This window comes from Pelodiscus sinensis, chromosome 1, assembly GCF_049634645.1.
Source record: "Pelodiscus sinensis isolate JC-2024 chromosome 1, ASM4963464v1, whole genome shotgun sequence".
Lineage (NCBI taxonomy): Eukaryota > Metazoa > Chordata > Testudines > Trionychidae > Pelodiscus > Pelodiscus sinensis.
In genome coordinates, this window is record NC_134711.1 from 322,260,074 (window position 1) to 322,272,995 (window position 12,922).

At 55.6% G+C, this 12,922-nt stretch overlaps 1 protein-coding gene across 2 annotated transcripts in view; it reads right to left on the bottom strand.

Annotated features, from left to right (window-relative positions):
* P4HA3 (prolyl 4-hydroxylase subunit alpha 3) overlaps window positions 1-11,727 on the bottom strand; it is a 37,494-nt gene extending 25,767 nt beyond the window's left edge. Inside the window, exons 1-4 of one of the 2 annotated variants that reach the window (XM_075919589.1) lie at window positions 11,263-11,727; window positions 4,430-4,572; window positions 3,749-3,972; window positions 379-528 (exon numbers count right to left, since the gene is read on the bottom strand). In XM_075919589.1, coding sequence (XP_075775704.1) covers window positions 379-528; window positions 3,749-3,972; window positions 4,430-4,572; window positions 11,263-11,447 — 702 coding nt within the window. In that variant the 5' untranslated portion in view covers window positions 11,448-11,727. Of the gene's footprint in view, window positions 1-378; window positions 529-3,748; window positions 3,973-4,429; window positions 4,573-9,860; window positions 10,990-11,262 lie in introns of those variants that run through there. The other variant, XM_006127518.4, reaches the window with a different exon arrangement.
* Between the last annotated feature and the right edge of the window lie 1,195 nt (window positions 11,728-12,922).

Here is a 12,922-nt window from a genome sequence, read left to right on the forward strand (position 1 = left end):
ACAGGTTAGATAGACATCTGTCAAGGATGGTGTAGACGGAGCTTGGTCCTGCCTTGAGGGCGGGGGGCTGGACTCGATGACCTCTTGAGGTCCCTTCCAGTCCTATTATTCTATGATTCTATGAAAAGGAGGCATAGCCAGGAAAAGGAGGCGTGCCCAGCATACCCTGGCAATCTCTGATTTGTGCATGGGTGGCCTGAGATTAGGAGAACACACCCCTTGCCACCGTCCAGGATCTGAGCCCAGGTGTTTTGGAAAGCCCCTCACATTACCCTCGGGGACAGCCCAATGGGATGTTGCTGCCAGCAGGTGTTTCTGGCTGAGTGCAATGTGGAACACAGCCCTGGCCGGTAGGTGAAGTTTGCCCCCCAGACTCACCTTGAAATAGGAAAAAGCCAGGTGGTCCAGCGCATCCGCTAGACTTCCCTCGTCCTCTGTGTTCCAGTCGCCGTAGGAGCCGCGGAAGAGGCTGACGGATTCCTCCAGCCACGGGATGGAGTGGTAGTAATCCTCCATGTCGTACGCCACCTGCAAGGCAGCAGATGAGAGGCCTCAGCCATCCCAAGGGCTGGGGCAGGATGTGGAGCAGTGGGAAAGGGAGGAGGGGCTCTCTGGTTGTGGGAGAATAATCCACCTTCCAGTCCTGGGAGGCAGTAGAAGTAGAATTCTCCCATCAACCTAGCACTGTCTACAGAGGGGATTAGGTCAGCCAAGGGTTGTGGATTTGTCACACCCCTGATGGGAAGTAGCTATGCTGAAGTTACCAGTGAAGACCAGTGCTTAGCCTTCCTCTGGCTCCTTTGTGGTCTCGCCTCCTGTATTTTTTGAAGTATTTTTTTGGAGGGAGTGTTGAGATTTGGACCATTTTCAGTGTTCAAAACAACACGGAACATTTTAAAAGTTCCAAAGGAGGGGAGAGGTATACAGTGTCTAGTATGGCCAGCCCCAGGCATTCCAAAATCATGAGTCTGTCTGAAAAAAATCTTGAGATAGTCTTAAGAATAATGAGAACTAAACAGTAAAACACTGGAATCCTTTTTATGGGCCTTCTGGTTTTTACCTGTTGGCCGGGGGAGGGGGGGAGTGGGTGCACACACGTTTTTAACTTTTCCTTGGCAACCACAAAACTTACTTGGTTAAACAAAATCTGAGAATTTTCATGTGATAGACACCCGATCTGGAGCCAGGGCAGATAAAAATGCAAAACATTTGCTGACAATGGCATTTGAGATTTATTATCCAAACAAGGGATGGTTTTGCAGTGACATTCCAATGAGTACTAGTCACCGGCGTAAATTTATGTGTCCATTGCTTTTTTTTTTTTTTTTAATGCTGATAGTGCATGGGTAGTGGTTACTGCAGGGGGCTGCGCCTCAAGGCTACGTCCAGACTGCAAGCCTCTTTGAAAAGAAGCTTTTTTGAAAGATTCTTTCGAAAAAGAGCATCTAGACTACAACCAGTACCTTTGAAAAAGCAATCCGCTCCTTCAAAAGAGAGCACCCAGGAAGTCTAGATGCTCTCTTTCGAAAAAAAGCACAGTTTGCATTACATAGCGCCTTTTTTTTTTTTTTTTTTTTTCAAAAGAGCACTTTTGAAAAAAGGCATTATTCCTTGTAAAATGAAGTTTTCCACGGTCGAAAAAACTGCCACAGTCTTTTGATTTAATTTCGAAAGAATGCGGCAGCAGTCTAGATGCAGGGAAATATTTTTGAAAAAAGGCCACCCTGTAGTCTAGACATACCCCAAGGGTCTACTGACTCTGCCAGTGACTTGCTGTATATCCTTTGGCTCGTCACTTAATTTCTCTATGACTCAGATGTATCCTTTGTAACTGGAGAGAGTGATACTTACATAATGTGATAAATAATCTTGGGAATTATATTATCCATTACTAATTATTATGATGATGAAGCTTCAGGGGGTAGCCGAGTTAGTCTGTATAGGATAAATTACAAAAAAACAACAAATGGTCTGGTAGCACTTTTGTTAGTCTATAAAGTGCTACCAGACCAATTGTTGGTTTTTTGTAATTTATTATTATAATGTATTTTCATAGTTTGTAGGAGCCCCAAGACCACTGCTTCAAAGAGCTCACAACTTAAGAGCTTGTCTACACTGCCACTTTACTGCGCTGTAATTTCCTGGCTCAGGGGTGTGATAGCACACCCACCCACCCCCCAAAGCAAGGCAAGTTGCTGTGCTGTAAAGCGCCAGTGTGAACATGCTCCCCGCGCTGTTAGCTACTTCCCTCATGGAGGTGGTTTACCTACAGCCCAGGAGAGCTCTCTCCCAGCTGCCCTGGCGCACAGGCAGGGCGCACTGCCCCAGTGTGTTCCCAGCCTCTGTGAGGCTGAAGCTCGGGGGCAGCCCAGGAGCTGAACTGAAGCAGGGGATGGAGTGTGGGTGGGGCTGGCAGTTTGAGTAGGCAAGGCCTTCCCCTGCCTCCGATACCTGGTTAATTAACTGTTCATCTGGGACAGAACTCAGGGTTCCTGATGCTGTGGCTGGTGCTACCTCGGGTAAGAAATTTTGCGCTAGAATGGAGAGTCCCTGCTGTTTCTGACCAAGGCGTTCAGAACTCACTTCCAGCTTGAGGGTCCGAGTTCAGGGCTCCCAGGTTGAGCTGCAGGAGCGCCGATGAGAACTAAGGATGTTAAGACGCGTGTAATCCATTAATCGTGTAGTTGACAAACATTTTGTTCACTACACGATTAATCGATGGGATACCATTCAGACCTGGCTCCTGCCAGGCAGTAGCAAGAGCTTTCCAGGGAGCCTGGGCCAATGTGGGGACCCCAAATTCCTGGACCCTCCACCTGCTCTGGGTGGCACATCCCAGAGGATGGAGACACGGGCCAGGGGTTGCTCTTAGGCACTGCAGAGCAGGTGGAAGGTCTAGAGCTCCACACAGCAGCCCAGACTCCCTGGGACGCTCTTACCACTCTCTGGCTCCAGCTTCTGGATTGACCAAAGACCGGAGTCCCTGCACATGTCCCCTTTTTGCATTTTACAAAGGTGGCCACCCTATCTCCCCAGCACATAGTCCAATCATAGCACAGTGTGCTGGAAAGACACTTGTCCCGGGAGATGGGTTTAGCCCATACTTGGATAGTCAATCAAGGGGCACAGAGAGGTTTAGATACCAGCAATTTCATTAGCGTCTTCGGTGTCTGAAAAGACCAGAGTCCCACACATAACACATACCAGCTTCGTGCATGTCACCAAATCTCCCCAGAATGGCTGGCCCCAGTGGTGACAAACCCTGCAACTTACAGTAGAGGGGAACTCTGTAGGGCTTGTGTTGAGCGTCATGAGTTCAATACCCGAGCTGCCAGCACAGCGACACCTCCAGTTCCTTACACAGACAATTAAACTGACAACTGAATTTGTGGCTAGGAAGCAAATTTCCTCCAGGGCCTATTGACAATAAGCCTGACAGAAGGGACTTTCATCTTGCATTGGCTGCCCTGAATAGGGATCAGGTTGGCAAGCCCTGTCTCACCAGCTGAGGGGCGTTGAGGCACTGGTGGAGCTGGGTGCTCTTACCAACCCACAGGGACCCCCACCAGCCTTTGTGAGAAACGTGGAATCCACGTTAACACAGCCTGGCTCTTTGTCCCCCTCTAGTGGCTGGCATATGTCCCTGCAGACGGCTCACTAGGAGACGCTGTTACGCACAGGCTGGGCGACAGTCTGGTGACCCCCCCGTCAGTGATCCGGCTGTGCAGACCCTGTGGCTCACCCTCACCTTGCCGACGAGGAAGCAGTCGTCCGCAGAGAGTGGGAAGTGCTGCCCAGGGCTGTATAGATCAGGGAGGTGGGTGCTGCTGGCTCTCTGGAACATGCCTTTGGCCAGCCCCTTCACGCTCAGCGCATAGACGTCTTGCAGCCTCATCAGCGCCCGGGCTGCTCCTTCCAAGTCCTCGAACTCGGGCAAGTCCTTCTCCACCTTCTTGTAGCTGTTCTTGAGGGCTGTAATGTCAGTGATTGGGGGGCTCAGTGGGGCTGTGGAGAAGCAAATGCCTGGGCCCAGATAAATGCTTACATTGGCTGGTGCTAAGAATGGATTCATGGCTCCTGCCATGAGAAGGGGTTTCTCCTTAAATGCCATCGGGAAGCGTTTCAGTGCTGAACAGCTGGGATCTTCCCCTTCCACATTCAAACCTTCCCTTGAGCATCCCTCATTCTACATGGACACAATGGATCCAGGACAGGTGACACCCGCTGAGCCTCTAGCCCCCAAATCCCAGCTCCTCTGGACAGGCAGGGAAAGATTCACAAAGGCATGCAGATGCCTAACTCCTATTGGGATTGACTACTTGAGTACTTCTGCGAATCCCACCCACTGTGCTCATCGGCTGACCCCACGCAGGCCAAGAGCTGTGGGTCCTTGGTGGCCGCGGGCTCAGGGCAGCCTCCTTTCCGGTACCTTGGATGTTTTCAGTGGCCTCCAGGCTGTGCACCACATTCAGCCAATCAGACTGCAGCCTCTTGATCAGCGTGTAGGCGAGTAACGGGTTCACCGCGGAGGCCCCAGCTCCTTGGTGCAAATCCCACACTTTGTTGTAAAACCTGGAAGGCATGAGCAGGACAATCCCTTACTGGCACTGTTATCTTGCAGCATGGTCCATCTCAGTGGGAGGGGTGGAGGAGACGCATCCCTCTGAAGGAGTCATACCCTCCCCCCAAGATTTGCTGCTTGGTTTGTACTGAGCATGCTCAATAATACTGCTGAAGCCGTCCGCCCTCACTTTGCCCCTCCCCTCAGGCTCTGGTCATCCCATCCCTGAAAAGACTAAAGGATGGTGGCTCAGGGAAAGTGCCATCAACTGAAACTAGACGGCACAAAGCAGGGATCGGGTGGGCAGGTCCTGCCCTCAGCTGCATGAGGGGCAGGGCTTGGATGGGTCTGCAGCAGGAATGAGCTGCCTGGGGCTAGGTGAACATTTCTAATGACTTCCATTGCCTCAGTTCCCCTCCACTTGAGTCCCACTCAGCCATGCCAGGGGGTCACTTCCAGTTGCTCACGTGAGTTGTGGTGCTTAATTCTTCATCTTTTGCATGGGCCTATCAGCAAGGGCAGCGACCTGCCCAACCCCCAGAGCCCGGTTTTGACTCCAGCTTAGATCAGATTTTCTGCTGGGCTCAGCTGAGCAGGGGGAAAAGCAATAACATTGTGCATGACTCATTCCAGATGTTAGTCCTGCCGCAGCCCTCAGAAAGAGGTATTTTCCACTGACCTCATTATTAGACTCCTGAGCTCAGATCCCAATCTGGAGATTAGGGCTCCCTGCTGGGATTGCCACTTTACCAGGAATCCCATGCTAAACCTGTGGCCTGACTCCTCCATAAGCAGTGATGGCCGAGCAGCCAGAGGAGCCAGAAGGAAGCCCAGCTCCGTATACCATTCAACTTTGGGCTGGTACAAAATCTGTACCTGGAACTGGGTACATTACAAATGATCCCTCTTATTAATGGGATGAACCAAAGCCCCAGAGCCAAGCTCCCTTTTTATGGTTAAAATCCACCTCCATAGTTTGCAGCTTGCACCCATCTCTAGTCCAATGCAAATGAGCAACACCTCTTTCGCCTACAGCAGTTGCTAGCAGCACCAGAGAAGATCAATGCTCCATTAGCGAGGCCAGTGTAGGGTTGCCAGGTGTTCTATTGGACAGTCCGGTTTTGGGGCCCTCTGTCCAGAAAAAAAATCCAGAAAATACTGGACATGTGCAGTGTCTGGTATTTCCTGGATTTCTGGCGGGGTGCCGGACGGAAGCCAGGCAGGGGCGGGAGGAGGGGCTGGGAGGTGGGCGCGATCGGCACCAGGAGCCCTGGCTGCGTCTGACACCTTGGGGAGGAGGAGAAGCCCTGTCCCTGCTCCTGAGCGCGTGGTGGAGCCGCAGCCGGACTCATTCATGCTTCTCCGGACCATGCGCGGGACTGACAGCGCCCCGGGACCTGCACGTGCCCGCCCACCACCACCCTGCTTCCCCCAACCTTTCCTGACCAGCTCTGCTGCCCCCGACCCCCTCCCGGCTACCCCTGCTTCCTGCCGGCCGGTTCTTCTTCTCCTGACCTCCCCTGGCCAGCTGCACTGCCCCCGACCCCTCTCCCATCTCCCCGGGCCAGCCGCGCTGCCCCAACCCCCCGGCCCCCATCCGATCTCCCTGGGACCAGCCGCCCCACCCCTCAGCCCCCCCATCTCCCGCGGCCAGCCGAGTTGCCCCTGTACCCCCTCCCGACCAGCCCTGCCCCCCTCCTGGACCCTCCCTCTGCATTCAAGTGTGTCTGGTATTTTTTCTAAACCTACCTCGTAACCCTAGCCAGTGGTCCCTAAACTTTTAATATCACGCCCCTCCCCGCTCATACCTGTCCATGCCCCTAGCCTGGGACCTGCCATACCTCCCGAGCTTTCTTCCAGAGACACCCCGCATGCTTTGGGGCCCACTGAGCCAGGCATGGTGCTTTGCTCCCCTGGCTGCTTTGCTCTGCTTCCTGATGGGGAGTGCAGGGCAATCCCACCCAGCTCCCCCAGTGTGGCGCACCAGGAGAACAGAGTGAGCTGGGGCCGCCTTGCCCCTCTTCCTCTGCCGGTGAGTGTGGGGGGCCCAGCCCCTGCGGCAGGTGCCAGGCCCCCCCGCGGTGGTCCCTCTGCTGGCTGGCTCCTCCACCCATGGGAATGTGGCCCCTGGTGCTGCTGGATTCGCCATCACAGGCAATATTTTCAGTCACAATTGGTCGTTTTTTTCCCAAAAGCCCGGCTCTAGGAATTATTTCAGGGACGATCCCTGGCCAGTGTAATCCTGCAGCTTAGAGGTTCCCAACCTTTTTTATACCACGGCCCAGCAAACCCAGTCACAAACTTTTGGCAGACAGGCAGCTTTTTTATTTGTCTATTTATATATTCATGATGTAAATAATAAATATTCAAATATGCAAATAAACTGTTGCCTGTCTACCAAAAGTTTATGAATGGGTTTGCTGATCCACGGTATAAAAAGCCCCAGTGCCAGCCCTAACCCCTAGAACCTCCCACCCCTCCCCGCCCCCCCAGCGCCACCCATTGACCCCAGAGTCCCCTGCACCCAACCTGCCTTGTGCCAGCCTCCCTCCCTCAGAGCTCCCCAGTGCCAGCTCCTCACCCCAGACACCCAAGTGCCCCCAGTGTCAGCCCCCCACCTTTTAGATCCTCCCACCCATTAGAGCTCCCCAGTATTAGCCCCACCCCTAGAGCCCCTGAGTATTAGTTTCACCCCCAGAGCCCCCCAGTGACAGCCACTCACCTCAGAGCCCCCCACCCCCAGAACCTCCCAGCACTAGTCCCACCCCCGCCCCCCTCACCTAGCCCTGCGCTCCCTTCCAGCTGTCAGCTGAGCACTGCTGCCCAGGTCGCACCTGCTCTAAGGCTGCGGTGCCGTGCTCTGTGCAGTGCTCCTGCCGCACAGCGAACCGCTCTTCCGCGGCTGGGAGGAGACTCTGCTCCTGCCTGGCAGTGGTTGGCTGAGAGGCAGGGCAGGACACACCTCTCTCAACAGCCACGGCGGGAAGGGAGGCGTTGGGCAGTGTATCCCAGCCCCGGTCCCCAGAGCCATCACTGCCTGGCTCCGGTCCGCGGCCCGGCAGTGGGAAACCACTGGACTAGATGACCACAATGGTCCCTTCCGCCCTCACAGCACACCCGCAGCTTGACAACTCTCCTGATTTTATCACCCATCTCCCCAAAGCCGGGGGGGGGGGGGGGTTGCCTCAACGCCCAGCTCCTCCTGTAACGGGATCAGGAGAAACGCTGCCTTTTTATCTGAATGTCACGTTCGAGCTCTCGGGATTGCAGACCATGTCTGCTAACGGCTCTAAGGAAATGACCCCCCAAAGTTATTGGGTCTGAGTCAGACTTGTGAGTATTTTGGGGGCAGGAGGAGAGGCTGAGTCATGAGTTTTGAATGGTTCGGTTAGCAGGAACAGAGCTGGGAAAACCCCCAAGGAACACAGGAATCTCCTGTCTCTGACTGTAGCCGACATCAGATTCTCATGACAGGGGGTAAAAACCCCCCTGCAGCAGCAGTTGTCGGACAATTAGCTTATGCCCAGAGGTTTAATATCCCTCCCACCGCATTTTTGTGAGCTTGAATTAGGATAACACTGGATATCCGTGTTATCCCCCTGGCTGGAGCCGTGGGTCTGATCCTGCTGCCAATCTGACCACTTCTCACTAGGTTGTTTTTGCTGGCCCTTAGCGTGAGGCATTGGAGAGCACTTTAGTCCCATTTGTCATTGGAGGATGCTATTTTGGTGGCCAGGTTCCACAGCCACGCATACGGCCCGCTCCGCGTCTATGACAAATAACGCCACAAGGTTCCTCGCTAATGAACAACGAAATGTGCTCATGTCCAGCTGGGCCTGACATTCAACTGCTCTGCAAGGAAACCGCAGAAGGGCTGAATGCTGCAGTGTTGGGATCGGAGGCTTTCCACCACCTCGGGATGGGGGGGCGCCTTAGTCAAGAAAGGCAAAGTGGGGGTTGCAAAATGCTCAGATGCTGGGTTTCCTGGGCCAAGATTCCCCTGCTCTCTGGATAACTTGGGAAGTTTCAAGACCTGATTCGCCACTCGCTTACACCAGTTTTAAATCAGTGTCACTCCAGTGACTTCATTGGGGTCATTCTGAGTTTACACCGGCATCGATGAGACCACAGCCACCCACGCGGGTCCACAGCTTCAGCCCTGGCTGCGGGGGCCTTGCTCCACTTACAGCAGGAACAGACGCCTGTCACCCTTTCCCATGTTAACCCAGTAGCAATGCAGGTGCCCTGCTGCTGACACCTGCCCTGCCCAGCTGAATCTGTGCAGCTGTGCAGTAATCCTGAGCAACAAAACCGACAGCTGTGATATCTAGTTTATCCAGTTGGCCTGGAAGTCCATGTAGGCGCGCACATACATATGTACGCAGACACATGCACACACACACACACTGATACACACAAGCTCAAGCACATGCACACTCCTACATACGCATGCTGCACACACCCATTCACCTGCACAAACACATGTTGCTTGGGCCTGACGCAAGGGCAAGGGATGGGACTTGATGACCTCTCGAGGTCCCTTCCAGTTCTAGGATTCTAAGGAAACTTTCACATTGTGAGCAGGGACCAGAAGTGCCTGGAAAGGCTGTAGCACACAGCGAGTGGGACTGCAAGCCAGCATTGAGAGCTCTAACAGTGACCCAGCTCTAGAAATCAAAACAGCAGGTGCACATTCATCCCCATACTCCCTGGCACACTTCCACATGACATGCCTGGGCACGCACGTGCATACAGACACCGACACACAAACGTCAGTACCATAGTCTCAGACCACAGATCATGAGTTTCAAACCAGGGCTACAGCTTACTCCAGTTAACAGCTGACACAAAGTTCCAGCACAGGGCCCGGTAAGGCACCTCTCTCGAGCCCGAAGCACAAGGTACGTCTACACTGCAGCTGGGGGAACCTGGGTGGACTGACATGTGCCAGCTGGACCAGAGCTAAGGACACTGAAATAGGGTGGATGTGGTAGCACAATGGCACAAGTACAAGCCCACTGGATCCCCTACTCTACCCCCCCCCCCTCCCGGTCTGTTGTCTGATGCTGCCACCCACATCTCAGTGTCCTCACTGCTATTTCCAGCATGGTAGCACAAGCAGAACTCGGGCCTGTCTCCCTGGCTGGGAGATGCATGCCCAGCTGTTGTGCAAATGCACAGACATATTACCTTCCTTAAGTAATAATGCAGCCTGAACCCCTGCCATAGTGGGGGGGTTCACCTTTCTCTGCAGCATGGGGTGTGGCTGACCTGTTGGGATCATTTAGGTTTATCTTACATTATAGAAGTTCGTCTCTCCCGTCTGCTCCCTGCGGCACACTCTCCTGAGGGCTGAAATGCCTAAGTCTGATTCAAGTCCTGGGCTTGTTACCGGCATAGCTGAGTGAAACTGAACAGCCTGTGGCAGATAGGAGATCAGCGGATCTCACGGTCCCTTCTGGCCTTCAGTTCCATGAAACTGTGAATCGCTAAAGCCTCTTGGCAACAAGTAACTGTCTAGTGCCCCGCAGTGGATAACCCAGGCACACACACAGCACTGAGCACAAACGCTCACACTCACTTGCACACATGTACTGGTTTTGTTACACACCCACCGGCCTTGGAATATGCATTCCTTCACTTGCACACATGTATTCTTGCACACGTGCCCTTATTCATGCATGATCTAGATCCGAGGTGTCCATGATCTACTTGTGGCTATTTGGCCGGTTGAGTGTGGCTAGTTCCCTATAGCAGTAGCCACTATAGTGGTTGGTTGGACACCACGGGTCTAAATGGCGCTTGGTCCTGCCATGAGGGCAGGGGATGGAGCATGTGACCTCTCAAGGTCCCTTCCAGTTCTAGTGTTCTACGCTTCTCAAGGAACTCTCCCACTAGGAGCAGGACCTGGGGGTGTCTGGAAAGGCCACCGCGCATAGCAGCTGGCACTGGGAACTGGCATTGAGAGCACTAAAGGCTTCCAGCACACAGGCATTCACTCCCCACACACGCCAGCTCCAGAAATCAAAGCTTTGCTAGCACATCCCTGGTGGGCTCCTTCTGTGGTTGGCTGGCCAGTGGTACAGCCCACAGACAGAATCATGAGTCCCCCAAAACCCCTCTCATGCGGCGTCTGGTACCCTCCCTTCAGCCTTTTCTTGATTTCTATACGTTTCTCTCCAGAGGCCTCACACGAGAATTTTCCGACCCGCAAAACAAAGGCGAGGCTCCCAGATCCACGAGGAGACCCCAGGCTCCTTGCTAATCAGTGGGGGCCTGAAGGCGGAGATCATGGAAAGCCCAAGGGAGTTAGGTGCCTGCACTCAGCTTGAAAATCCCAGCCCATTCCCTGGGGGGGAGGGGCCATCTTGTGTGGGGTTGGTACAGCCCCTAGCACAATGGGGCGCTGGGGCCCTCTGGTGACACCAGCCATGAGGAGAAACAGAGCTGAGGGGGCCGCGGCTTCAATAGGCCCCTCGCCGCCGCTGGAGAGGGCCTGTGCCCAGCCGCGTGCGTTAGCCGGGGGGCAGCGGGGACCCCACTGGGGCATGAGCCCGGGACAGCCCAGCCCTGCGGGGTCTCTACCCCGGGGATCAGGCTGCACACCCGGCAGGGCGGAGGGATCGGGGCCGGGAGGGGGCCGCCTGGCACGGGCGGGGGCGCTGGGAAAGCCACAGCCCGCCCCGGGCGCGCCCCGTTACCTCTGCAGGTCCCGCAGCCGCTGGCGCTCCGCCTCCAGGTAGGCGGCCAGGTGCGGGAGCAGCCGCCGCTCGGTGGCCAGCGCCTGCCGCACGGTGAGCATGGAGCTGTAGGTCTCGCCCCGCGCCCGGCGCACGCAGCACAGCGCCAGCGCCAGCCCCAGCGCGGCCACCCCGGCCGGGCGCATCGCTGCCGCGCGCCGCTCTCCGCCCCCGCCCCGGGACCCCCCTTCCAGCCGCCGGGCAGCGGCGTCTGCTCCCCGGCCGGGAAAGGGGCGCGGAAACTTCCCGTCGCGGGGAGGCCGCTCCAGCGCGCCTAGGGAGCCTGGGCAGGGTCCAGCCCCCGGCGCTTCGGGAGCGCAGCGCTTTGGCCCGGCGAGCCCAGCCCGCCACTAGCCGGCGGGGTCAGGGGGGTTCGTGCAGCTTCGCTGGAAGCAGGGGGCGGGCGGGGCTGTGCTAGCCGGTGCCCCTGCCCCAGCTGTCTGCCTGGCGGCGCCTTGGGTCCCTGGCTGGAGAGCGCCACTGCTGGCGGGGCAGGGGCAGGGGCGGTGTGGCAGGGGCGGGGCAGGTGCCCATGGGCTGGAAGCTCAGCTCAGGCTCTGGAGCTAACTCCTTATTCTCTCTGTGAGTGGCCTCCCTGACCCACACCCAGCACAGGAGGCGTGGGGGTTACAGATGCACAGAGACGCACCCAGGCAGATGCTAGCAGAGATGGGGGAGACATGCAGGGAACCAGTGCAGGGCTCAGCTGGGCTGAGGTGAATGGGGGAGGGTGTACGGAACAGCTCAGCTGGGCTGTGAGGGGCTGCAGGGAACTGGTGCTGCACTCCCTTGGATTGTGGGGGATGGTTTTGGGGGAGGTGCAGGGAACCAGCAGGGGTGGGCAGTTCAGTTGGGTTGCGGAGGATAGAGGTGCAAAGAAGCCTAGTGGGGCGGGGGGGGGGGGGGGGGGGGGGAGGAACCAGGAGCCCTGAAATGACCTCCCCTGGTCCAAAAATCCCTCATCTGGGACCAGTTAGCTCCAGAAGGTGCCAGATCAGGGAGGTCCAACTCCTACCCAAGTCCCCTCCTTGCACCCTCCATCGTAGCCAGACACTCTACCCCCAGTCTGCTCCTGCTCCCTCTACCTGGCCAGACACCCTACATCCAGCCTGCTTCTGCACCCTACCTACCACCCAGACCTTGCCCTCTTCCACCCCCCACCTCCCTCCCAGATCCTGCACCCCATCCCTATCCCGCTCCTTGGCAGTTTGGGTGTGTTCCATCTTTACTGTTTGTGTCACTGGACATTGCTTGGAAGACAAGCCGCTCCAATCTGCCCTGGAGTAGCCCTGCATGGACTTGTCACCTGTCTTAGCCACCGGAAGAAAACTGCAGCTAAGGTGAGGGACTCGTAACAATCTTCCAGGCAAATTGGCTGGTACTTTGTGGGAAGCAAATGCTCCAACTCCCCAGTCTTCTGGGTTAGCCCCTCTGTTATTCTGCTACAAAACACTGGGCTCAGGTCTGGCTTCACTCATCTCATGTCAGCTTGGTTGACACACAACTAGATTCAACCATGTGAATCATAAGGGGGACAACTTGACCTACGCCTGTACTATGTCTCACTGGCTCTGTCTACACCACGAGTTTTCTCAGCAAAAAAAATTGCTAATGACGGACT